At 43.1% G+C, this 27,109-nt stretch overlaps 1 protein-coding gene across 4 annotated transcripts in view; it reads left to right on the top strand.

The window, feature by feature from the left end:
- Positions 1-18,066: 18,066 nt before the first annotated feature.
- Positions 18,067-27,109, top strand: part of GLG1 (golgi glycoprotein 1) — a 148,404-nt gene continuing 139,361 nt past the window's right edge. For all 4 annotated transcript variants that reach the window (XR_006197242.1, XR_006197243.1, XM_042919583.1 and 1 more), the window contains exon 1: positions 18,067-18,511. Coding sequence is in view for 2 of the 4 variants with exons in the window: in XM_042919583.1 (XP_042775517.1) it covers positions 18,071-18,511 (441 nt within the window). In the remaining 2 variants the exon portion in view is untranslated. The remainder of the gene's footprint in view (positions 18,512-27,109) is intronic.

Genomic DNA, 27,109 nt, shown 5'->3' with positions numbered 1-27,109 from the left:
CAACTTCTGTGTGTTGGTAACAATTGCTTCTGTTTATTTATCCCTTTATAGTTTACAAAGTCCCTTCCTAATGTATTAATTTTTAAGCAGTGTTGCAGAACAAGTATAGTTCTTCCAATTCACAGGGGAAGCAACAATTAAAAATCCTATTAAAGGAGAATGACAGTAGGTGGCGTGTAATTAAATTTTTCATATCCTCATGTTTACATCCTGTCCTTTACATTACTGACAGCTAAGCAGGATTTGGGAAACCTGGGTGGAAGTTCACTTTCATTCCTGACGTCTCCGTCTCCGGGGCAGCCTAGGCTGATTGCCCCACAACTTATTCCTCCTACGTTTAAAATGAAAATAAAGCAGACAGTCGTGAATATTATCGTTGATACTTTACCCTCTTCTGGGTGCCGCGGCCGGGAGCACCACCGCCCAGTGGAAGAGGCTAGACACATAGCTAGAACCACCCAGGTCAGGGCTCATCACAGAGGTCAACTGAAGGGGGAAAAACAGTGGTGGAGCTGTGTGTTTGCCCTAGAAAGCAGGGTGCAAGGCTGGCTAAATAAGGAGGCTGGTGTTGGGATGGGATGTGAGGAGGGCTGCCATGGCCATGAACCTCACTAGCCCCTAAAAGTAACACTAGCTTTATCCATATATGGCTACAATAAGCAGAAGGGCTCACCTACAGGCTGGACGTGGGCCGAAACTAACAATATCTGGATTTGGTTAAAAGGAAATGTTCTCTGAGAGGAAAACAAAGGAAATTCAGGACTTAGCAGATGATTGGGTCAAAAGACCTGGAGGTTCTGTTCTGTAAGCTAAGCCCTGTGTGAGTTGCCAACAGTTGGGTGGACTGTGAGTTCATGAAAGTGGCGGGCTTGGCAGACCACTTGTTCTTGAAATAAAGGAGGGAATACCTTCCCCGGAATAAAGACCCTGCCGTCTGATTAAAATGCCACCGCTAGGTTAAAGCAGTGTTTCCAGAAGGATCCTGGTCAATTCCTAGGCTTGAGCTATGGTGGGGCTGTGAGATGTTGGTGTGGCTCAATCGTTTCTCTTACACGTGGTGTAGAAAATTGGTTGTCACTCAAAAGGTCATATCTGGGGATATGAATCTGGGGCCTTACGAAAAAGACAGTTGATTGTTAAATTAACCAGGACCACGTAGGAAGGAATGAGGGCCTTACTTAAAGGGTGTTGAGGACAGGAGAGGAGAAATTGCTGCGCAAGCTTAAGCCCTGTGAAGTGCTGACACCTGACTTGTACCCCAGTGGAAACTCTAGAATTAACCATGCCACCAGTTGGCCTCATGAGAATGGTATCCTGACTGTCAAGAGTGACACTGCTTCACTAGGCAAACAATATGCTCCTTCCCTCAGCTCACATGAGTCATTTGCTACCTGAGTCAAGGAAAGGAAACCCACATTATCAGTTGCTAATATTAAATGTCTCTGATTAAGACCCTCCCTCCCCCTCAAAAAAGGCATGAAATTCCTTTAGAGTAAGGACCACAGTTTGTGCAACTTGGCAAATTGTTGTAAGGGAGGTAAGGACATCCATACCCTAAAATGCTGGGTTCCTCTCCGGATCTTAGATTCTCAGCCTAGATAATCACTGACATGTCTGGGACAGACAAGTTGAGGTCCCTTAGCTGCATAACTTGGGCATGCCTGGAAGCATGTTATTACATTTTTTTTTTAAGTGTATTTATTTTGAGAGAGACAGTGTGAGTAGGGAAGGGGCAGAGAGAGGGAGAGAAAGAATCCCAAGCAGCCTCCGCACTGTGAGCACAGATCCCAAGCTGGGGCTCAAACTCATGAAACATGAGATCATGACCTGAGCTGAAACCAAGAGTAGCACGCTTAATTGACTGAGCTACCCAAGTGGCCCTGCTTTTACATGTTTCATCCCCTAAGTCCCAATGTTATATGGTACACCTTTTACAGAATTTGCCCAGGTATGGTGGCCATGAAAATGAGCCACTCAGAACTCCCAACAATGGGGAGCATAATTGCTGTTCCAGCTTGTAAACTCTGAAAATCCATAAATGCATCCACAGTAGGGCCACACTTCCCAGGGGTTATTCCAGGCAATGACTGAGGATGGCAGGGACACTGAGGCCCATTTCTAGGAAAGGCTGAACAGTTCAGTCTCAATTCAGTCTAAGTTTCCACCCACACATCTTTCCATCCTTCTCCATTTCACACAGGGTCAGACCTGCATCATGTTTAACGGCTCTTTCACTCACCCAATTTTTCCTACAGATGTTATCCAAAATAATTTTTTTCGCATAGCTAATTCCTCCTCTTTTTTTTTTTTTTAACGTTTATTTTTTAGAGACAGAGTACTAGGAAGGGAAGGGCAGAGAGTGAGGGAGCACAGAATCTGAAGCACGCTCCAGGCTCTGAGCCGTCAGCACAGAGCCGGATGCAAGCCAGAACTCATGAGCCATGAGATCATAACCTGAGCCAAAATCAGATGCTCCACTGACAGAGCCACCCAGGCGCCGACAGAGCCACCCAGGCGCCGCCCCGCTCCTTTTTTTTTGCTAATTTTTGTATTATGGTATGGTAAAATGCACGGGACACATCTGGGTAGTTCAGTTGGTTAAGCGTCCGGCTTCAGTTCAGGTCATGATCACGGCTCATGAGTTTGAGCCCCACATCAGGCTCTGTGCTGACAGCTCTCAGAGCCTGGGAACTGCTTTGGATTTTGTGTCTCCGTCTCTCTCTGCCCCTCCCCTGCTCGTGCTCTGTCACTCTTTCTCTCAAAAATAAATATTTAAAAAAAATTTTTTTTTAATTCTTTAAATCTTATTTAGAGAGAGAGAGAGAGAGAGAGTGTAAGTGGGCAGGAACAGAAAGAGGGAGACACAGAATCTGAAGCAGGCTCCAGGCTCTGAGCCATCAGCACAGAGCCCAACGCAGGCCTCAAACCCACCAACCATGAGTTCATGACCTGAGCTGAAGTCAGACGCTTAACCGACTGAGCCACCCAGGCACCCCCCAGAAATTTCTTTTTTAAATGCACATAACACAATATACCATGTTACACATTTTTTTCTTTATTATTATTTTTTTAAGTAAGCTCTGTGCCCAATGTGGAGCTTGAACTCACGACCCTGAGATCAAGAGTTGCATGCTCTACCAACTGAGCCGGTACAGTTCAGTGTATTATGTTCATATTGTTGTGCATCCATGTCCATAATTTCTCATCTTGTAAAACTGAAACTCTATACCCATTAAATAATAACGCCCCATTCTTCCCTCCTGCCACCCCCTGGCACCAACCATTCTACTTTCTCTATTTTACTGCTCTAATTACCTCATATAAATGGAATCATACAGTATTTGTCTTTTTGTGACTGACTTATGTCACTTAGCATAACGTCCTCAAGGTTCACCCATGTGGCAAGATATGTTAAAAATTTCCTTCTTAGTGGCACCTGGGTTGCCCAGTTGGTTAAACATCTGACTCTTGATTTCAGCTCAGGTCATGGTCATTAATTTGAGTCCCATGTCTGGCTCTGTACTGACAACGTGGAGCCTGCTTGGGATCCTCTAAACATGGAAAGGAAAGGAGAGGAGAGGAGAGGGGAGGGGAGGGGAGGGGAGGGGAGGGGAGGGGAGGGGAGGGGAGGAAGGAAGGAAGGAAGGAAGGAAGGAAGGAAGGAGGAAGGAAGGAAGGAAGGAATTTCCCTTCTAAGATGGAATGATATTCTATTGTATAAAATACCACATTTTGCTTATTTATTCTGTCAGTGGGATACTTGGGCTGCGTCCACATTTTAGCCATTACAAGTAATGTTGCTGTGAACGTGGGTGTACAGATATCCCTTTGAGACCCTGCTTTCAGTTTTGTTCACCCAGAAGTGGAATTGCTGGGTTATGGTAATTCTGTTTTTAATTTTTTGAGAAACCACCATACTGTTTTTCTATAGCTGCTGTACTATTTTACATTTCCACCAACTGTGCACAAGGGTTTTAATTTCTCCACATCCTCTCCCACCTTTTTTATTTTCTGTTTTTGTTTTTTTTTTTTTTTAATTTTTTATTTAAGTACCCAACACGGGGCTCAAACCCAAGTTCTAAGATCAAGAGTCGCATGCTCTTCCCATTGATCCATCCAGGTGCCCTCATTTTCTGGGATTTTTTTGATGGTAGCCATCCTATTGAGTGTGAGGTCATGTCTCATTGTAGTTTCAATTTGCATTTCCTTTATGATTAAGGTTATTTTAGTTTTATAAAGAGCTTGAGTGGGGGGAGAGGGGCAGAGGAAGAGAAAGCTAAACAGGCTGCATGATCAGTGCCGAACCTGACACAGGGCTTGATCCCATGACCCTGGGATCATGACCTGAGCCGAAATCAAGAGTCGGATGCTCTCTTGATTTCAGCTCAGATCATGATCTCATAGTCTGTGAGTTCGAGCCCCACATTGGACTCTACGCTGACAGTGCAGAGCCTGCTTGAGATTCCCTCTCTCCCCCTCTCTCTCCGCCCTTACCCCCACTTTCTCTCTCTCTCTCTCTGGGATAGAGAGAGAGGGATAGCTAATTCCCTTTTATTGTCTGCTTCCTGGCAAACATAAACCAATAGAAGCTGTTCTGGGAGTGTTCCAGAAAACAGGTAGTAAGATGGGGACGATGGGACCCCAGAATAATAAAGACCAGACGGTGGTACTTAACTGCAAGCATTGAGGAGACCACAATTACCATTAATGCCACCAAGACTGAAGAGGCAACCGAAGGGTCAATCATCAGGGAGTTGTGGAGAGGGTTAATAAAAGATAGCATCCCTAGGGGCAAAATAGACGCAATCAACAAGGGTGATTTTTAACATCCATTACCAAAAAAGTCCATAGAAATGGAAGAGCGGGGCACTAAGGGTGGCCATCTCCAGTAAGTCATGTTCCCGTGCCCAGTTTCTAGACCTGAGCCAATTTTCAGATCCAGAACAAATCAATGGATGAATAAGTAGCTGGGAGCTTACAAACAAAGATCCTGCAACACCAGGGAAGATGTATACCACCACAGTGATTTCCTCAGTCCTTCCCCCAGAGAGATTCATGGCCATTTACTTGGGTGACTGGATACTGGTGAAAGGGAAATAACCAAATATTTTGAGGACCATTGGACACTCGATCTGAGTTGACCCTCAGAGACCAAAAGTATCATTAGCCCCCTGGCCTCTGGGGGCCAGTAATAAATGGGATCCTAGCTAAGGTATGGTTCATAGGGGCCCCTCTTTGTCCAGCGATCATTTCCCAGTCCCAAATATATAACTGGAAATGATCTAGAATAATGCCACATTGCGTTTCTGGCCTGTGGGATAAGAATTATAACCGTAAAAAACAGATGTAAGCCTTGGAAACTGCTCTCCACCACTGGCCAAAACAGTAAATTAAAAGCATTGTTTTATTGGGGGATGAAGGATGGTGGAGATTAGTGCCACCATTAAAGACATGAAGGATACAAGTGTGACCCTGAAAGATGACGGAGAATGAAAAATATTCCCAACAAATGGAATTGCAAGCTGTGCCCTTGGCTTTCCACTTTGTATGGAAGGGCAAGTGGTCTAAGGTGAGATTATGTACAGGTTCCTGGGCAGGTTCCAGTGGACTGGTGGATGTAGATGAACTATATGGAAGAAGGTACAACATATGATTTTTTTGATATGCCAATGTGCACCAGAAAGCCTCCACCATAGAAGAAACACAAACAACCAAGTAGGCAAAATGACTAGGTCAATCGACATTAGCCCGTGTTCAGTCCTTGCAGACTTGACATGCTGGGCCCGTGAACAGAGTGGCCATGGTGACAGAGATGGAGGCTACATATGGACCCAAAGTCCATATGGGAGAATGGGCTCCCGCTTACCAAGGCTGCCTCTGAACGTCCACCCTGTCAGCGATAGAGACCGACACTGCGTCTCTGATATGCACTATTCCTAGAGAAGATCAAGCAGCTATGTGGTGTTAAGTCTGCTACAAAGTGCTCCTTCCTTCTGAGAAGGCCCAAAATTCATCCTTGTAGGGCTATTCTGGATATGGATTTGCCTTTCTTGCTCTCAGAGCGTCAGTCAGCAAAACGCCTAATTGAGGCACAGATTACCACACGGCATAACATCTCACCCAGGGGACTCAATTTACAGTGAACTCACCACCCAGGGTTGCGGAAGGGGGCCCATGACCATGGTATCTGCTGTTCATATCATATACTACATTCTCCAGAAACAGCCAGCTAATAGAACACTGGTAATGACCTTCTAAAAGCACAGCTGAAGCACTAGCTCAGAAACAACACTCAAAGCATGGGGTGCCATTCTTCAGGGTGCAGTACTAAATAAGAGACCTCCATATGCTGCTGAATCCCTAGTAGGAGGAATACATGGGTCCAGGAACCAATGTGGGGAACAGGAGTGACCCCACTTACCATCACTCTCAATGACCAGGGTGATTTTGTGCTTCCCATCCCAACAACTCTGGGCTCCATATGGTTGAAGTCCTGTGTCCCTACAGGGGGTGCACCTTGCCAGAGGACACAGCAAAGGTCCTCCTGAACTACAAGTTATGACTGCTACTTTGGGACCTTGTGCCCAGGGACCAGTAGATATAAAATGGTGGCAGAAACTAACCCTGATCAATAGGAGGAAGTAGGGCTGCTTGTACATGGTGGGGGGGCGGGCAGGAGGGAATACCCAGGTGGTCTGCTTGGGTGCCTTCTGGTTCTCCGTTGCCCCTCTGTAAGTATAAACAGATATGTGCAACAATACCGCACCAGACTGAGAAGGGTACAATGACCAAGAATTCAGACACTACCACCACCAGCAACCCCGGAATGAAGTCTTGGGTCACACTACCAAGTAATCCACCGAGACGTCTAGCTGCTCGTTGAGGGTAATAGAAATTCAGAATGGAGAAAAGTGAATACATCGCAGCCCTGAGACAACTTGCAGCAGTAGATGGTAGTTTATCTCGCTGATCTCCCTCATCTGAGTTCTTACCTCAGAAAAAGAGATCCGTGGAAACTATGGAGTAGCTGTTCACCACACTAATGGAGAGAAAGAACTCTGCGGGGTCCAAAGGGTGGAGTATGGTGGTCATGAAAACTTGCCTCTCAGATCTCCAATGGTGGGAGCTCAGTTGACCGACAGACTGATAGTGCTCTGAAATCCATCACCGCGTTCACGCTGAGGCCACATTCCCCAAGGGCTACTCCTAGCCGATGACTGAGTGTGGCAGAGGTGCTAAAGTGGGCTCATTCCTGGGAAGGTTTCATCCTCATGAATCTCTTCCATGGCTCATCCTGTCTGGAGACTTCTTCTTCTCCTTCTCTTCCTTCTCTCCTTTCTCCTCCTCCTTCTCCTCCTTCTTTTTAATTTTACTTATTTAAGCAATCTCGACACCTAGCATGGGGCTCGAACTCACAACCCCACGATCAACAGTCACAAACTCTTTTGGCCGAGCCAGCCAGGCACCCTTGGAGATCGCTTCTCAGAGAACCCAGAATAACCCACCAGAAGGCAAATGGTGGAGTAGATAATGAAATGGCTGTGCTAAACCACAGGGCCATCCCCAAGGCAGGAAATAAGAGGTGCTCAGAAAATAAGTGCTATATAAATGAATATAAAAATGACATGTTGACAAGGGGTTAATCTTCCCAGGGAGGCTTCAAAAACGTTGCAACCTTTTGAGAGGAGTGTTGAGGAATAAGAAAAAAAGTTTCAGGATGAAAGTGTTAGAACTCCACGGGTCAGTGTGACTTCTCTTTGATCCTGAAACCTTGGATATGGCAAAGGTCAGGCAGTTGCCTGAGGAGAGGGAGGCCACCAGAGCAGCCCTATACCACAGTACCGGTTACTGAGGACCCGCGGGGATCAGTGCCAACTTAGTTGGAAAAGGCACACTCCTGGACACCGTAATCAGACACGTCTGCAAATCGCTCCAGTGACTGAGCTGCACGGCCAAGTTTGGGGAAGTGGCGCTGAACTGTGGAAGCCGCCACAGCCCTCCAGTCAGAAGACTATAGGAAGGGGTGGGCGACTGATCTACCCAATCACCTCTTTTCACCTTGTTTGCCCAAACAGCAGATGACAGAGCAACTGGAGGGTTTCAGGCACTTAGGACCCTTTCAGGCATCCAGCGGTAGGAGAAGCAGCTTGGCCATTCAGTAAGTCCTCACCGATTGCCCTCTGGGTGCCCAACACCACACCGAGCACTATGGGGGTGGTTGTGACGTGTTTAAGACTCTACCTTTACTAGCTCTTGCTTGGCGATCAACTCACACCCCTGCTGAAAACCTCCAAGGGCTTCCCGTTGCCCTTATATTCTTTTTCCCATTGCGCTTAAATTTAAGTGGATTTATTATTTTTTTAAATGTTTATTTAAAAAAATTTTTTAACGTTTATTTATTATTGGGACACAGAGAGAGACAGAGCATGAGCATGGGAGGAGCAGAGAGAGGAGGAGATACAGAATCCAAAGTAAGCTCCAGGCTCTGAGCCGTTAGCACAGAGCCCAACTTGGGGCTCCAACTCACAAGCCTTGAGATAGTGACCTGAGCCGAAGTCGGACGCTTAATTGACTGAGCCACCCAGGTGCCCCAATGTTTATTTTTAAGAGAGAGAGACAGAGTGTGAGCCAGGGCGGGGCAGAGAGAGACAGAGACAGAATCCAAAGCAGGCTCCAGGCTCTGAGCTGTCAGCACAGAGCCCCACACAGGGCTCGAACCCATGACCCATGAGATCATGACCTGAGCCAAAGTCTGATGTTTAACCAACTGAGCCACCCAGGCACCCCAAACATGTGATTAACCTAAGCGAAGACAGTGCAGAGCCTGCTTGGGATTCTCTTTCTCTCCCTCTCTCTCTGCCCCTTCCCCCACTCACTCTTTCTCTCTCTCAAAAAAACAAACTTAAAAAATCACATTTTTTAAAAAAATTTTTAATGCTTTTATTTATTTTTGAGACAGAGAGAGACAGAGCATGAGCAGGGAAGGGGAAGAGAGAGAGGGAGACACAGAATCTGAAGTGGGCCCCAGGCTCTGAGCTGTCAGCACAGAGCCCGACGCAGGGCTCGAACTCTTGGAGTGTGAGATCATGACCTGAGCAGAAGTCGGATGCTCAACCGACTGAGCCACCCAGGTGCCCCAAAAAATCACATTTTAAAAAAAATTCCAGGGTTTATTCCATCCCTGATTATACACTATGGGAGTCATACATTCCACTGTTACACCTGTTATAAATCCCTCACTATTGTTGCTTAAACTCATATTCATTGTCCACATATTTATTCTGTCAGTGCTCTTTATTCCCTCCCGCAGTCCTAGGCTTCCATCTGGGGTCATTTTCTTTCAGCCTAGACTAGCGCAGGTTTGCTAGAAACGAGTTATCTCACTATCTGAGCTTCAGTTTTCGGAAAGTATCTTCACTTAAACTTTTTTAAGTGGATCCAATTGTATTCAAATGTTTTTATTGAGATAAAACTCACACAATATAAAATTCACTACTTTAACCATTTTTAAGTAAGCCATTCAGTGTTTTTTAGTATATTCACAAAGTCATGCAACTATCACCACTATCTGAATCCAGAATATTTCCATCACCCCCAAAGGAGAAACTCTGTACTTTTTAATTCTCCCTCCCACCTCCCCCCCCCGCCATCTCCTGGAAACCATTAATCTACTTTTTTGTCTTTATGGATTTGCCTATTCTGGATATTTCATATAAATGCAGTCATACGACGGATGACCTTTTGTGTCTGGCTCTTTCATTTAGCATTATATTTTCTTTTTTTTTAATCTTTATTTATTTTTGAGAGAGAGACAGAGTGTGAGCAGGGGAGGAGCAGAGAGAGAGGGAGACACAGAATCCGAAGGAGGCTCCAGGTGCTGAGCTTTCAGCACAGAGCCTGACACGGCGCTCAAACTCATGAACCGTGAGATCGTGACCTAAGCCAAAGTCGGATGCTCAAACAACTGAGCCACCCGGGTGCCTCTAGCATTACATTTTCAAGGTTCATTCATGTTTTAGCATGGATCAGTACTTCATTCCTTTCTATGGCAGAATAATATTTCATTGTATGAATATACCACATTTTATTTATCCACGCATCATTTCATGAACGTTTGGGTTGTTTCCACTTTTTGGCTTTTATGCATAATCCTTCCATGAACATTTATGTTCTTGTGTCAACACATGTTTTCAGTTCTCTTGGGTATATACCTAGGGATGGAATTGCTGGGTCATATGGCAACCCTACGTGTAACTTTTTGAGAAACCGCCTAACAATTTCCCATAGTGGCTGCACCATTTTACATGCCTGCAAGCAATATATGATGATTCTAATTTCTCCATATCCTGTTCAACACTTGTTATCTGGGTTGTTTTTTTTTTTTTTTTTGGTCTTTTTCTTTTTTATTATAGTCATCCTAGTGGGTGTGAAGTGGAATCTGGTTGTGATTTTGATTTATATTTCCCTAACGACTAATGATGTTGAACATCTTTTCATGTGCTTATTGCCTTCTGTATATCTTCTTTGGAGAAATGACTATTCAGATCTCTTGTCCACTTTACAACTGGATTGTGTTTTTATTATTGAGTTATAAAGATTCTACACATATTCTGGATACTACATATATACTTTGTAAATATTTTCTCCCGTTCTGTCGGCTGTCTTTTCACCTTGATAGCGTCCTTGATGCACAAAGGGTTTACGTTTTGAGGAAATCCAACTGTTGAGGAAATCCATCTGTTCTCTTTCGTTGCTTGTGCTTCGGATGTCATATTTAATTTACCTTCATTTATGAAGTCCATGTTCTCTGGGTGTACAATTCCAGGTTAGCAATAATTTGTGGGTTTTTTTTTTTTCTTTCGGTATTTAAAGTATGTCATTTTGCTTTCTGGCTTCCATAGTTTCTAGTGAAAAGTCAGATATTAGTGTTAGTGCTACTTTGAAGATAATATGTCTTCATCCGCTTCTAAGATTTTTTCTTTCTTTTTGATTTTCAGCAGTTTCATGATGATGTAGTAAGATGTGGTTTTCTTTATGTTTAACTGCTTAGGGTTCATGGAACTTCTTGAATCCAAAGGTTGATACCTGTCATCATTTTGGGAAACTTCAAAGCATGTCTCTTCAGATATTGAGCTGTGCCACTGCCTTTCCCCTCTCCTCTTGGGATTCTAGTTATATAGATGTTAGAACTTAAAAAAAAATTTTTTTTAACATTTATTTATTATTGAGAGAGAGACACAGAGCATGAGCATGGGAGAGGCAGAGAGACAGGGAGACACAGAATCTGAAGCAGACTCCAGGCTCTGAGCTGTCAGCACAAGCCCAACGCGGGGCTTGAACTCACAAACTGCGAGATCATGACCTGAGCCGAAGTCAGACGCTTAACTGACTGAGCCACCCAGGTACCCCAGAACTTTTTTTTTTTAACATTTATTTATTTTTGAGAGGCAGAGACAGAGCATGAGCGGGGGAGGGGCAGAGAGAAATAGGTTGACACAGAATCCGAAGCAGGCTCCAGGCTCCGAGCTCTCAGCACAGAGCCCTTTGTGGGGCTCAAACCCACGAACCATGAGATCATGACCTGAGCCAAAGTCGGATGCTTAATCAACTGAGCCATCCAGGCGCCCCTAGATGTTAGAACTTTTGACTGTGTCCCATGTATCTCTTCCACTCTGTCCTTTTTAAAAATCTTTTTATTCTTTCTGTGCTTCCTTTTGGATATTTTCTATTGACCTGTTTCCCTCCAATAATTCTGTCTCTGCCATATAGACTGTTTGTGTCCCCTCCCCAACTATGAAATCCTAACTTCATAGTTTCTACTGAAAAGTCAGATATTAACGTTACTGCTCCTTTGAAAATGATGTGTCTTTGTTTTTAAGAGTTTTTTCTTTCTGGGCGCTAGGGTGGCTCAGTTGGTTGAGCATCTGGCTTTGGGTCAGGTCATGATCTCACAGTTAGTGAGCCCAAGCCCTGTGTCCCATTGGGCCCGGTGCTAGCAGTGCGGAGCCTGTCTGGGTTTCTTGCTCTCTCTCTTTCTCTCTGCCCCTCCCCGGCTTGTGCTCTATCAGGTGTGAATGAATAAACTTAAAAAACTTAAAATTTAAAAACAAAAAACAAAAACCATTAAACATTGTTTTTCTTTCTCTTTGATTTTCATGAGGGTACACAGAGGTCTCATGAATGGGAACAGTGTCTTAGAAGAGACCCCAGAGAGCTCCCTAGCGCCTTTATGCCGAGTGAGGTTTATAGCAAGAAGATGGGGCTGTCCGTGAACCAGGAAGTGGGCTCTCGCCAGGCACGAAATCTGCCAGCACCTGGATCCTGGACTCGCAGCCTCCAGAACTGTGAGAAATAAATTTCTATTGTTTTAAGCCACCCAGTCTATGGTACTGTGTTACAGCAGCCCAAACAGACTAAGGCACTGATGTTAAAATCATCTAAGGAAATTTAATTCAGTTCTAGAACGTCCATTTGATTATTTGTAGAGAATCCAATTTTCTGTTGAAATGCTCTCTTTGTCATCTATTTTACCTTCTCTTTCTCTTAAGATTTTTTAAAAAATAATCTCTGCACCCAAGGTGGGGCTCGAACTCACAACCCTGAGATCAAGGGTCACACATTCCACTGACTGAGCCTGCCAGGCGCCCCTGTTTTATCTTTTATTTTCTCTATTAGTCACAACTATTTTAAAGTCCTTATCTGATTAAATCCAATATCTGAATCATAGGGAGTTTGCTTTTGTTGACTTTTTTGTTCTTTTGGTTTTGGTTATTTAGTTCAGTTTTGCTTTGTTTTTAGCATGCCCCATAATTTTTTTTTTTTTTAATTTTTTTTTTTTTTTATTTTTGGGACAGAGAGAGAGAGACAGAGCATGAACGGGGGAGGGGCAGAGAGAGAGGGAGACACAGAATCGGAAACAGGCTCCAGGCTCCGAGCCATCAGCCCAGAGCCCGACGCGGGGCTCGAACTCACGGACCGCGAGATCGTGACCTGGCTGAAGTCGGACGCTTAACCGACTGCGCCACCCAGGCGCCCCATGCCCCATAATTTTTGATCCAGTGCTGGATCGTGCAGATTAAAAATTGTAGGGGCAGGGCACCTGGGTAGCTCAGTCAGTTAAGCACCGACTTTGGGTCAGTTCATGATGTCACGGTTTTTGAGTTGGAGCCTCTCGCATTGCGCTCTCTGCTGTCAGCAAGAGCCCGCTTTGGATCCTCTGTCCCCCTTTCTCTGCCACACCCCCACACGTGTGTGCGTTCTTTCTCTCAAATAAACATTTAAAAACATCTTAAAATAAAAATAAAAATAAAAATAAAAATAAATAAAAGTTGTAGAGGCTTTCGATGATGTTATCTGTCTCCAGAAGGATTATGTTTTCTTCTTACTGAGTACTGGTGGGTCACTTAGACCCCACGGAGGCATGTTTTTATTAGGGTTGAACTATTGTAATTTTGCCTTTTCTTCCGGGGCAGTATCCTCACTCCTCGGGTGTTGTCCTTTCTCCTGGGGTGTGGCCTTTGTTCCCAGGGTGTAACCCTTCCAGTTTAAAGCCTGAGGTGTTTACCAAGGCCTCTGTGGGTCAGCCGGCTTTAAACTCTAACTTGTATTTCTTTCTTTAGCACACATGAGGCTCCTGAAAACGCTCTCAGTTTATTGCTTTCTCAGCTATTGTTTGCTTCTGAGTTTGCGGAGTCTCACTCTGTGCTTGCACAGCTTAGGAGTCAGCCAGAGACTTGAGAGAAATGTATTCGCAGATTTTTGGCTCTTTCTCTGTGGTTTTCTTCTCTCCAGTATTTTGACCCTTAAGCCCCAGCCACAATGGGTGCTTTGAACTTGTACCTGTGTATTTTCAGCCCTATGAGATTGCTGCTTTCTGTATGGGCTCACTTCTTTTGAGCCACAATTTGGATAGTACAACTCTGAAAAAAATCTGGGCTACGGAATTCCCTTTTCTCAAAGATTGTAGACCTTCATTTCCTGATTGCATCTGTTATTTCTTTTAAAAACAATTTTTTTTAATGTTTATTTTTGAGAGAGAGAGAGAGAGACAGAGAGAGACAGAGCTCGAGCATGGGAGGGGCAAAGAGAGGGAGACAGAATCTGAAGCAGGCTCCGCTCCGGGCTCTGAGCTGTCAGCACACAGCCCCATGCAGGGCTGGAATCCACAAACCACACGATCATGACCTGAGCCACAGTCGGACTCTCAACCGACTAGCCACCCAGGCGCCCCTGAATTACTTCTAATGTCTTCAAAGACATTTTATTTTATATTTAAAAAAAATTTTTTTTAACGTTTATTTATTTCTGAGACAGAGAGAGACAAAGCATGAATGGGGGAGGGTCAGAGAGAGGGAGACACAGAATCTGAAACAGGCTCCAGGCTCTGAGCTGTCAGCACAGAGCCTGACGCGGGGCTCGAACCCACGGACCGTGAGATCATGACCTGAGCCGAAGTCGGGCACTTAACTGACTGAGCCACCCAGGCGCCCCTTCAAAGACATTTTAAACTTTTTTTTTTTAAGTTTATTTATTTTTTATTTTTTTTTAATTTTCTTATTTTTTTAAGTTTATTTATTTATTTTGAGAGAGAGCACAAGCAGGGGAGGGGCAGAGAGAGAGGGAGAGACAGAATCCCAAGCAGGCTCCATGCTATCAGTGCAGAGCCTGATGTGGGGCTTGAACTCACGAACCATGAGATCATGACCTGAGCCGAGATCAAGAGTCGGACGCTTAACTGACTGTGCCACCCAGGTGCCCCTTTAAGTTTACTTTTATTCATTTTGAGAGAGACAGACAGACATCAAGCAGGGGAGAGGAAGAGAGAGAGAGGGAGGTGGAATACCAAACAGGCTCCACACTGTCAGGCAGACCCCATTGCCAGTCTCGAACTCACGGATCGTGAGATCACAGCCTGAGCTGAAATCAAGAGCCGGTCATTTAACCAAGTGAGCCACCCAGGTGCCATTCAAAAATATTTTATGTATGTTGTCTAGCTTTTATGATTTTCTTTCAGTGGGAATACAAACTCTTTGTTTGGAATCAGAATCCTCCCCAATTACATGGATATATAGGGTCTACAGGGCCCTCCATGATCTGCCTCTGACCAGTTCTCTGACTCCTTCCTCTATTCTCTTCTTTCCTCATTTCAAGTCAGCCATATAGGTCTTTATTTTGAAAGCTTATTCCCATGCCAAGGTCTTCAACTTGTTACTCTCTGCTTTTGAACATTTTTGCCGTGGTCTAAATGTTTGTGTCTGCCCTAAACTTATATGCGGAAATACTGATAGCCAATGTGATTATATTAGGAGATAGGCCTTTTGGAGGTGCTCAGGTCGCGAGAGGAGAGCTCTCATGAATGGGATTAGTGTTCTTATCAAGAACCCCAGAGAACTCCCTAGCTCCTTCCACTGTATGAGAACGTGGCGAGAAGTGAGCAGTCTGCAACCCAGAAGAGGCTTCCCCAGAACCTGGCCATGCTAGCCCTCTGATCTTGGACTTCCCACCTCCAGAACTGTGAGAAACAAATGTCTATTGTTTATAAGCCACCCGGTCTGTGATATTTTGTTATAGCAGCCTGAGTAGGCTAAGCCAACTTGAGATCCAGATGTTTTACGTGGTTGGCATCTGTACGCCAATTGGCTCTTAGTTCAGTTATCACTCAGAAAGCCTTTCCCCACCTGCCTTTCTATAAAAACCCTCCCTGCCTCAGCCACCGCGCATACCTTTTATTTTCTTCAGAGCACTTAAACCATCTGAAATGATCTTGCTCTTTATTGTCTTACTGTTTATCTCAGCCAGTTTTTGAGCAATGCCTGGCATAAACAAAACAAAACAAAACAAAACAACCCAAACTCAACCTATACATATTGAGTGCATCAAGGAAGTGAGGAACAAGAAACAAAAGGTACAATAAAGGGTAAACTGAATTCAGAGTTTGTGATAGGGACAGTCTATTTTGTACTGAGAGGTCAGGAGACCCAGGTTAGCTCAACCCTGTTCCCACTGGCTCAGGGGTTTGTGCCTTATATAAAGTCTAGACTTGCCTAACACAGTCTGGGCTGGCCAGGTTCCCAGATTTCTCTGGGTTTCTCGCTTCTTGGTCATTGTGATTTCAAGATCAGCACATACACTCCTCCCTATCTTCAGAGGCAATCTGTGGCTGGGTATGGGGTTTCCTCAGTAAGGCTGAGAGATAGGCAACTGCTGGCTTCTTTTAACAGACTGTCAATTGCTAGCCTTAAACTATTTATCTTTTAAATTTTTAAAAAAGTTTTATTTATTTAAGTAATCTTTACATGCAATGTGGGGCTCAAACTCATGACTTTGCGATTAAGAGTCACAAGCTCTTCTGACTGAATAAGCCAGGTGCCGCTAGTCTTAAATTAGTTTAAAATAATCTCCCACTTGTCTGAGCGCAATGCAGACCCATTACTGAAAATTAACGGCCCTTAGTGACTTTTTAAGAACTTCCGATGACTCCAGCCTGCTGACAACTTACCTATGCCATGTATCTCTTCATGAATATGTACATTTATGTGGCTTACCCTGGGCTGACTTAGTCAATGCTGAAGTTCGGCAGCAGCCTCAGGACCATTTTATGGCATCAGCAGGGGTGAGTGTTGCCAGAGAGGCCAACACACCCTCATTCCCAGTGATAGAGGCCTGCTGTCAGCCAAAGTGGGCAGTTTGTACCCCCAGAACATTCTCAATCTCAGGGGATCCTTATGGGTTCCCTGAGTCCACCTGGCTTTTTAGACTAGTTATGTCTGATCTGATCTTCACTGCCCATTCCTCTGTGCTATTCCTCAGTTGAATTAGAATCCAACCCAGGCCTGATACAAGGCTCAAATGACACAATGGGTGTGTAGACCTTTGAGAAGGTATCCTATCTCTTAAGGACATATCCTATCTCTTAAGGAGAGGGAGGGACACCAGTGTGAAGTCAATCAACCATTCCCTAAAGTGCCCAAGATGCTGCTTTCGGGTAAGCACAGTTCACCCTGAGCAACTTGAGGCCTCAAAGATCTTTTTTCTTCTCCTCCTTTATTATTACTTTTTAAAAAATGTTTATTTTTGAGGCAGAGAGAGAGAGAGAGAGAGAGGGCAGGGGAGGGGCAGAGAGAAAGAGATACAGAATTTGAAGCAGGCTCCAGGCTCCCTGTTGTCAGCACAAAGCCACACATGGGGCTCAAACCCATGAACCTTGAGATCATGACCTGAGCCAAAGTTGGATGCTTAACCAACTGAGCCACCCAGGCGGCCCTTCTCCTCCTTTAAACAGGAGGTTAAGTTCTAGTCTACAGTCTGGACTCAGGCGCAAAAGTCTTCCCAGCTTATTCATAGTATTGGCTATAACTTTTTGAATTCTATATTGTGGGCCAGGCACTTTCCTTATTATTATTTCTAAACTTCACAATTATACTTTACGTTAGAGCTCCTCCTCTTCTTCATGGGACGAGAAGAATAAGGCTCAGAAGTTAAAGGGCTTTCCTAGTCTTCAGAGCAGCAAAGATTATAACCGGGTCTTTCCTTAACTCGGAACCTGTGCTCCTAACCGGGGCTCCTACCCCTTATCCAATGCTGCCTTCTTCCCTGGGTAAGAAAGGTTCTGAGGCAGGTGGAAGGCAGCACGGAGAGATGCAAGAAGAGACTCTCAGGTTTCGGAATACACCTGATCGTGTAAAGTTCACGTCTACACACAAAGTTTTTTGTTTTTGTTTTCCCCCCACCTACCCCCGTCACTGAACAGGCGACATACTCTACCGGCCATCTTGGTTGTGGCAATCCCAATTCCTTTTTATTCTCCTGTGACGACAACGAAGGGAATTATTCATAGCCGCCCTGCCCAGGCTTTTTAAGGAACTCCAGCAATTTCCCCGGCAAAGAGCCTCTAAGGCCCAGGGCGTGGGCCGTTTCAAGCGCAGCCTCCTCCGGGGCTCTGCTCTCAGTACCCCAGTCGGCGCCAGCAGAGGAGGGGCTCGGGTGGGCCCCACCGGGCCCCGCCCGCGCCCCGCCCCCTCATTTAAATACGCGGCGCCGGCGGGTGCGTCGAGCTCGCCGCGGACCCAAGATGGCGGCGTGTGGACGTGTACGGAGGATGTTCCGCTTGTCGGCGGCGCTGCAGCTGCTGCTGCTCGCGGCGGCCGGGGCCCAGAAACTCCCGGGCCAGGGCGGCCACGGCCAGGGCCAGGGCCCGGGGGCCAACTTTCCGTCCTTTGTAGGGCAGACTGGAGGAGGCGGGCAGGCGGGTCAGTCGCTGCTCCAGATGCCTCAGTCATCTCAGCTCCAGCACCAGCAGCAGCCACCGCAGCAACCGCCTCAGCCGCCGCAGCCGCCTTTCCCGGCGGGTGGGCCTCCGGCCCGGCGGGGCGGAGCGGGGCCCGGCGGGGCTGGCGGGGGCTGGAAGCTAGCGGAGGAAGAGTCCTGCAGGGAGGACGTGACCCGTGTGTGCCCCAAGCACACCTGGAGCAACAACCTGGCGGTGCTCGAGTGCCTGCAGGACGTGAGGGAGGTAAGGAGGAGGCGGGACGGAGCCGGGAGGGCCAGGCCTGGTGCGGGCCTGAGGGTGTTGCCGGCCTTGGAAGCCGCTGACGCCGGTGCGCTGCTTCTCTCTCTTCCTCCGTGCTGCACTCGCTCCTTCCCTCCCCGTCCCTAGCTAGCTCCCCGGCGCATTCCGAGAAGAGGACCCCACCCCCACTCCCCATTCCCTCGCCGGGGCGGGGGTCTGGGAGTCAGACCCTGGCTCCTGGCCGCTATCTGCGAAGGCCCAGAGCGTGTTTATGTTTGCTTCGGTCTTTTGTGTGATGCTCTAAGCACAGTAGCTCCTCGCCGAAGACCGGCTTAGAATTTTCCTATGTGTTTCGACTTGGACAATTTGTAGCAGCCGTTTTAAACATGAAAAAAAAAAAATGGTTGTCGTACTTAAGCCGTTAAGAAACGCTCTTCTGTTTATTGGCAGTAGGTAAGGTTTGTTTAGGTAGCTCGGGTTCTGTTCTGATGTGTATTGTAGTCCAAACATCGAATTTACTGTCTTTACCCTATTCTTTTCTAATTCGCAAATTCTTACTATGAATACGTGCTGAAACTAATGTATGCCTTTTATTTTCTTAATTTCTTTTGGTCAATTTGTAGTGCATCTCAAGTTTAAGCTGTTACTCCAAGTAATTTAGAGTCCCAAAGCTTGAAAAGTTGGGACAGCAGTCGAAGCTGTAATACCTATACAGTATTTGTGATTGGGTTGTGGGATCTTGCCTTTCTGACGTCTGAATATGATTTTAACAGGACCTCTTAATGAGATCTAGATTTGATATTCTTTAATGTGATTCAGTTAAGTGACACAGAGAATGTCCTTTCTAGATTTAATGCTGCAGAATATTTGACAACTATCAAAGTGTCGGAGCAAATCTGGTAGGGGTTTGTTTTGTTTTAAGGTTTAGGTGTATAGAATTAGGCCCAAAGGTTGACAAATAGAATGAAACTGCTCTTGATAACAGTTTTATTTGGGGAATTGTATCATCAGAATTGTCTGGGGTGTTCATGATCATGGGAAGACCCCTGGTTTGTAGAAAATTGCTAGCTTTGGCAGTACACCCCTACCCCCATCCCAGTGTGGTATCTGCTTTATCTAGTATTCTATACAGAGTAGTTCACAAGAGGAAAAGACATACATAATCAGAAGACAGAAAGGAAGTTTCCAGAGCCAACAGAAATGTGGGGCCGCAGATGACTTCTCATCTACAGCTTGAAGACTAGAAGGATAATCCATTGCTATTCCTTGTTTTTCAGCTACTTCTCTTGTAGATACAGCTAAGATTCTTAACTGTCAGGCTTTTTGGAATTTTCTGTTTGGTCTCTGAGGGTATATAATAGATGTTGTTCCCTCAAAGTAGGACCCTGATATTGGTGACTGAACACTTTGTTAGTGGTTGTGGCAGAAACAGGATGTTATCAGGGAAAGCCCATGGGAAAGTGGCCCATGCAGGGAGTACATGTCTCTTTCTTTGTGTGCATTAGGGGTGTTTGGAAACCTCCACTTATGGGAGCTGGCTTCCTTTGTCATGCATGTAGAAGTGTGTAGCAGCATATGTAATCCATAAATAACTTAGATTTGGCCACTTTTTGGAGTGTGTTTAATTTTGTGGACACTGTCTTGCATTACTTAGTGTAAAGAACCTGGCTTGAAGATGTAGTCTTTGCTCCACATTGACTGTGAGATTCTCAGCAAAGATATTTTTCAGTAACTATGTTTTTGTTGTTGTTTTTTTTCCTTTATGGGGATGATATATAAACTCCTTGAGGGTAGTTAGTAGCTCCTGTATTTCCTTTGTAACTTTCCAGAGTACCTAATTCATTGCTGAGACTTAGTAAATATTGCCGACTGATTGAGGATGAATAAACTAACGGAGTCAGTTTTAGCTCCTGAGGAAGAAAGAAAAGGTGTCATGTAGTTTGGAGGTGGGGTATTTTGGAGAGCAGGGCTTTCCAAACTTCCAATTTAATTAATTTTCCTATAATTTTATAAACTTAAAAGTTGAAAGAAGAGTACCATGAATGACTGTTATTTCTCAGGAGGTGAAACCTTTTTTTTTTTTTTTTCTTCTGTTTTAAGTAGGCTCCACATCCAAAGTGGGGCTTGAACTCACAATCCTGAGATCAAGAGTTGCACGCTCTACAGACTGAGCCAGCCAAGCATCTGGAGGTGGAACTATTTTGAAACTACTTTTTCTTCCTTTAAAGACGGCAGAAGGAAGTTTTAACACACTTAGTTTGAGAATTAGTTAAATCTCATTTATATGTTTGAAAGAGTATATCTGAATTAAAGAAATAAACTGCCTAGGCACATTTGAAGTGAAATTATGGAATATGTTTTGTCTTTGCCTTTTGGTAAGTGGGACTGTTTGATAGGGAAGTTGACATAATGTGCTTCTTTATCCCTTTGGATACAAATTTGGAGAAGATTGTTCTCTGTGTACTTGCTATGAAAATTATGAAAAGGCAAAGCGTGTGAGTATTTAAATGGTAGTATAGTAGGGTTGCCTAGGTGGCCCAGTCGGTTGAGCATCTGACTCTTGATTTTGGCACAGGTCATGATCCCAAGGTTGTGGAATTGAGTCCTGTGTCAGGCTCCGTGCCCTCTCTCTCTGCGTCTTCCCCACTCTTGTTCGCTCTCTCTCAAAATAAATAAATAAAACATAACAAAATAATAATAATAAATGTTAGTATAGTAAACATTTTTATTTTGAAAAATGTTGTTTTTAATGTTTATTTATTTTTGAGACAGAGAGAGACAGATCGTGAATGGGGGAGGGTCAGAGAGAGAGGGAGACACAGAATCTGAAATAGGCTCCAGGCTCTGAGGTGTCAGCACAGAGCCCGATGTGGGGCTCGAACTCACACACCGCGAGATCATGACCTGAGCCAAAGTTGGAAGCTCAACTGAGTGAGCCACCCAGGCGCCCCAGTAAACGTTTTTATTTTGAAACAAGATTGGAGTATATAGTGTTAAGTCTTAAGTTCAGATATTTTAAGGTTGTACTGTAGTGTAGTGTTCAAAGTTTTATAGTAATTAACTTACAAAAGTTATTTGCAGGTATTTATGGTTACCTTTAAATAATTTCAACTGATACTTTCAGTTTATTTAATGCATCATGTGCCAACAAATTAAAAATCTATGTGTAAAGTATAGTAAATTTGCAAATGGGCTATAGTTCACAGCTTTTCCTCACTTTGCCCATTATTTTGAAGGTTATGTGTTATGTGAGGGATTTTTTTTAATCCTTTCAGATGAATCATGCTTTTTTAAAAAAAAATTTTTTTAATGTTTATTTTTGAGAGAGAGACAGTGTGAGCGAGGTAGGGGCAGAGAGAGAGAGGGAGACACAGAGTTGCAGCAGGCTCCAGGCTCTGAGCTGTCAGCACAGAGCCTGACGTGGGGCTTAGACTCACAGACTGCTAGATCATGACCTGAGCCGAAGTTGGATCAGCTGCCCCAGATGAGTCCTGCTTTTTAAAAGGTCAAGGATAGGGGCACCTGGGTGGTTCAGTCAGTTAAGTGTTCTAATCTTGACTTTGGCTCAGGTCATGGTCTCACAGTTTGTGATTTCAGACTCTGCACTGACAGTGTGGAGCCTGCTTGGGATTCTTTCTGTCTCTCTCTCTGCTCCTCCCCTGCATGCTCTCCATCTCTCTCTCAAAATAAAAATACATAAATAAACAAACAAACAAACTTTAAAAGGTCAAGTATACCCGATGGGTGCACTATTAAATAATAGATGTAAGAGTAGTAATGGTAGTATAGTAATCCTAGTTATTTTTATATACATATACATATGTATATGTGTATACATTCATGTATATTTACATACTTGTTTATACATATAGAACTAATGGTAGTTCTAGTCATTAAAAAAATATAACAAGGATGTATAAAGGGGAAAAAGGAAAAAATATACTGTAGGCTATTCTACCAGGTGGAGGAATAATAATACCAAAGAAAGAGAAGATACTGCTGTTTAGTTAGTATTTAATAAAGAGATAAAACATGCTTTGTATTGAGAGTAATTTTAAGATACTTTATTTTGGCTGAAATGACCAGTATTATCTTGTGTTGAGAAGTTTCTGATGGAGACATTAGTTTTTTGGGAAAAGTTTATTACTTATGTGTATAGTTTTTCTTAGCTTTTTATTTGTGTTGTTTTTTGTTGGGTTTTAAAACAAAAAACTTTGTGGGGCATCTGGGTGGCTCAGTTGGTTAGCATCTGACTCTTGATCTCAGCTCAAGTTTTGATCTTAGGATCGTGAATTCAGACCCTGCATTGGGCTCCATGCTGGGTATGGAGTGTACTTAAAATTAAGTAATTAAGTAAGTAAATGAATAAACAAATAAATAACTTTCTGCTATGGAAAATTTCAAGTATATACATAAATAGAGTAGTATGGTGATTCTCCATGGTATGCATCACCCACTTTCACCTATCTCTACTAATTTTGTTTGTATGGCACAGGAGTTGGGAGACTGGCATCCTTTAAAGCAAGTCCCAGATACATGTCATTTCACTTTCTAACTACTTCAATATGTATCTTTGACAAGGACTTAAAAAAAAAAATGTAGATACTTATTTAAGATATTTTATGTATTGAACAGGAATTAACATTTAAACATTGCAAACCATAAACCTGCTCTTAAACTCATAGGTGAGAATTTTTGTTACTCTCTTCTTTAAAAAAAATTTTTTTTAAGATTTCTGTTTTTAAGTAATTTCTACACCCAATATGGGGCTTGAACTTACAACCCTGACATTAAGAGTCACACACTCCACAAACTGAGCCAGCCAGGTGCCTCTATTCTCTTCTTAACCTTTCACTTAACTGTATCCTAAGATCATGTTCTGCACTGTCTATATCATCTCATTTAATGCTCTTGATAGTCCTGTGAGGTGAATATCTTATTACCTTAGTTGAGAAACAGGTTCAGAGAGATGGAGTGATTTGTCTGATGTTATGTCCTAAGTGGTAAGACCTGGTATTCATTAAGTTCTTTTTGACTTCAAAAGACCTTATGCTTTGCAATCTGCCATGGATGGTTGCAGCTAAGGAAATTGAGACTGTTGAGAATGCCAGGGGTTCAGAAATGTACACAAAATAAGAAGAGTCACCTGGAATTAGAATCCTCTTTTCTTCACTACCAAGAACAGTTGGGTAGCAACAGCTCCTATGCATTGGAATATTGTAGGTTTCTCAGGCAGACAGACCAGCATTATTAGACAAAGCTAATTTAATTTATTAGTTTAAGTCCATCATGAGCAGAATTTCTGCTTAATGAAAAGATTTTCAAATCCGATCTCACCTTAAGCAGGATTTGTACTAGTATAATGGAAAAATTTAGATATATTTCTCTACTATTTGTATTGAATCCATGGAACGGCACAGTGAACTAGGACTAGAGCTGGCACTGCCGTTAGGAAACCATATGACTGTGAACAAGTCCTCTTACCACTCTGAGTCCCAGTTTCCTCATGTATTAAATGACAGGTTTGGGTAATACAATTTGTAAGACCCCTGTTATTTAACCTGTACAAGTTTCTTATATCCTCTGCATGCATATGTCGTATGGTCGCTAGGATTTATAGGCATACCATCTCCTGATTCCTTTTTCATTCATGGGAGGAAATAGTGATATGAATAATGCAAATGGCAGTTAATCCAAACATTGTTTGAGTTTAGGATATATTATGATTGTTCTGTTTGAGCCAATGTGGAATTTCCTCCAGTGCTAACTCTCAGTGGTTGGAAGCAATCTAACCACAAAATCAAGGCATTTTTGATCTCTTGTTCTGCACCTGTCATTGTGAAAGAACACTAGTACTTTAAGACACCGCCACTGCTTATAATTGGTTTGATAAATGAGATTATAATCAAGAAACAGTTATATAGGAGAGTGTTAATCCCTTGATGTCGTATAGACAGTAGATTCTTTAGGGCAATGAAAAGAGCAGAAAATTAGGATTTAAACTTGGGTGGACTCCAGCTTTGCTACTCTAAGCTTAAAAGTTTCCTGCCCCCTTGGTACTCCTGGGTGGCCCAGTTGGTTACACGGCTGACTTCTGCTTAGGTCATGATCTTGCAGTTCGTGAACTCCAGCCCTGTGTCAGGCCTCTGCTGTCAGCTTGGAGCCCATTTTGGATCCTCTGTCTCCCTCTCTCTGCCCCTCCCCCGCTCACACATGCTTGTGTTTTCAAGCCCACTGTTTCTCTCTCTGTCTCTCTAAAAAATTAAAATTAAAAAAAAAATTTCCCCTCGCTTAAATTGTGACTGTCTACTTTAACCATGTCATAAGTGAAGATATACATGAATTTTTGAGTTTGATGTGACAGTTATATTTTTCTAATATACACTAAACAAAATATATGGCAGTTAAAGTATACAATACTAATACCATCCGAAATTATCTTGCTTACCTTTTATGTACCTTTTACGGTACATGCTTTGGAAAATGCCAAGACTGGAATATCTTTTAATAGCTCTGATACTTTGCGATTCTGTGATCTGTAAGAAAGCAATTATGTGCAAGTGAATTCTAAGCACAGGTGAAAAGGGAAAATGCTTTAAGAAATTTAGGGGGTTGTACTGTCTGAAATAGAGAGCTTGAGAATTTTTTCAGAGTCCAGATTGTAAAGGGTTTTACATATACCACTGGCTTGTTTTTCAAGTAAAGCCCAGAAATGGGATGTGTTTTCATCCCAACCTGAGATAAAAATATTCCTGCAGATAATTGAGAGTTACCTGTAAAATACCACTGTTATTGATGAGGAATACTTTTGTTAATCTCTACACCCCACATGGGGCTCGGATTCATAATCCTGAGGTCCTGAGTCACATGCACCCCAAGAAATACTTTTTTAAGAAGTCTTTTGATAAAGAGTGCTTAATAGCATATATTTGCTTAATAATTCATTGTTTTTTTGGAAGAAAGTAAAATACTTGAACAGTCTGAAAGATAAAATGGTACATTTCCTTTTGTATATTTCGCCTAATGTGTTCAAAAACAATTTAGTCAGCAACAATCCAAAAAATAAAACTTACCTGTTTATTTATTTAAATATTTATATTTGAGAGAGTGCAAGTGCAGGAGGGAGGGACAGAGAAAGGGGGACAGAAGATCTGAACGGGGCTCTTCGCTGGTGGCAGCGAGCCCATTGCGGGGCTCAAACTCCCAAACCGTTTGATCATGACCTGAGCTGAAGTTGGACACTCAGCTGACTGAGCCACCCAGGTGCCCCAAAACTTACTTGTTTATATGAGATATTTATATATTTGAAAAAGAAGCAATTAAAATGGGTTATAGGATGTCATGCAAATTAGTTTTTCTTCCTTCAACAAACATTTATTGAATACCTACTATGTGTAAGACACTGTGCTTAGTGGTAGAGGGTATAAATACATGGTAATTGTTAGCATTTATTGAAGGCTTTTTGTGTGCCCTGTGCTAGCTAAGAGACCAGATGTTTTCTGGGCATTATGTCTCATTTAATCCTATCAGAGATGTATTATTATTATTATTAATTATTTTTTAATGAGGAGACTGCCTCAGGGCTAATAAGTAGTGGAATTAAGATTTGAAAGCAAGTCTGTCCAACTGTAAAATAGCTCATTCCTCTTCCTTCTGTCCCTGTGGTAGTCCAGTGTGGTAGTCACCACTTACATGTAGCTGTTGAGAAACTGAAACATGAATTGTCTGAATTGGGATGCCCTATAAGTGTGAAAGACACACTTGATTTTAAAAACTTAGTACAAAAAAAACCAAATTTAAGATGTCTCATTAATTTTTTATATTGATTACATGTTTAAATGACAATTTACTTTGGATATATTGGGTTAAGTGCTTTATTAAAGTCAATTTTTTTTATTTTTTAATATGACTATATAACAAGGTTGAGATGTGGTTTATATTATATGTCTATTAGGGCTGATCTAGAAGAAGAAAAAGATAGTTTTACTAAAAATTATTAATATAAGTTATAAAATAGTATCATAGAAGAATGGTAAATTAAATGCTATGGGCATTTATGATATGAGTAGAAGAAATGGTTGGGAGAATCAGAAAAAAGCTCTTCATTCTTCTTAAATTGGTTATTCATATCATGAAATTCCTTTTTTTTTTTTTTAAGATTTTATTTTTAAGTAATCTCTACACCCAGAGTGGGGCTCAAACCTACCACCGTGAGATCAAAAGTCTCACGCTGTACTGACTGAGCCAGCCAGGTACCCCCATATCATGAAATTCTTAATTTAGCTACCTTAAAATGTCTCCTAATCTGGTTTATGGATGAATCTTGTCTTCCCTGTGTCTAAATTATGAATTGTAAGGGGCGCTCCTTTAGCTTGAGAAGAGCAATACTCATAAAACTGGAAGTCAGTAAGTGGTTCATCTTTGGTTGAGTTACATAAATTTGAAACCTACGAAGGAAGCTCAAGTGATGGTCCTCTGAACAGTGCCAGTACTAATCCTTGTATCTGCATCAAAATAGAGTGTGGAGGAACAAGAAGTGTGGACTGGAATCTAAAAACAATTAAGAGAACTAGGCATCTATTTTCATTCAGTTTTAATAAT

The sequence above is a fragment of the Panthera leo genome, chromosome E2 (genome assembly GCF_018350215.1).
Source record: "Panthera leo isolate Ple1 chromosome E2, P.leo_Ple1_pat1.1, whole genome shotgun sequence".
In the NCBI taxonomy this organism is placed as follows: domain Eukaryota; kingdom Metazoa; phylum Chordata; class Mammalia; order Carnivora; family Felidae; genus Panthera; species Panthera leo.
Note: the sequence above shows the minus strand (reverse complement) of the source record. Positions and strands in the feature narration are given on the sequence as shown.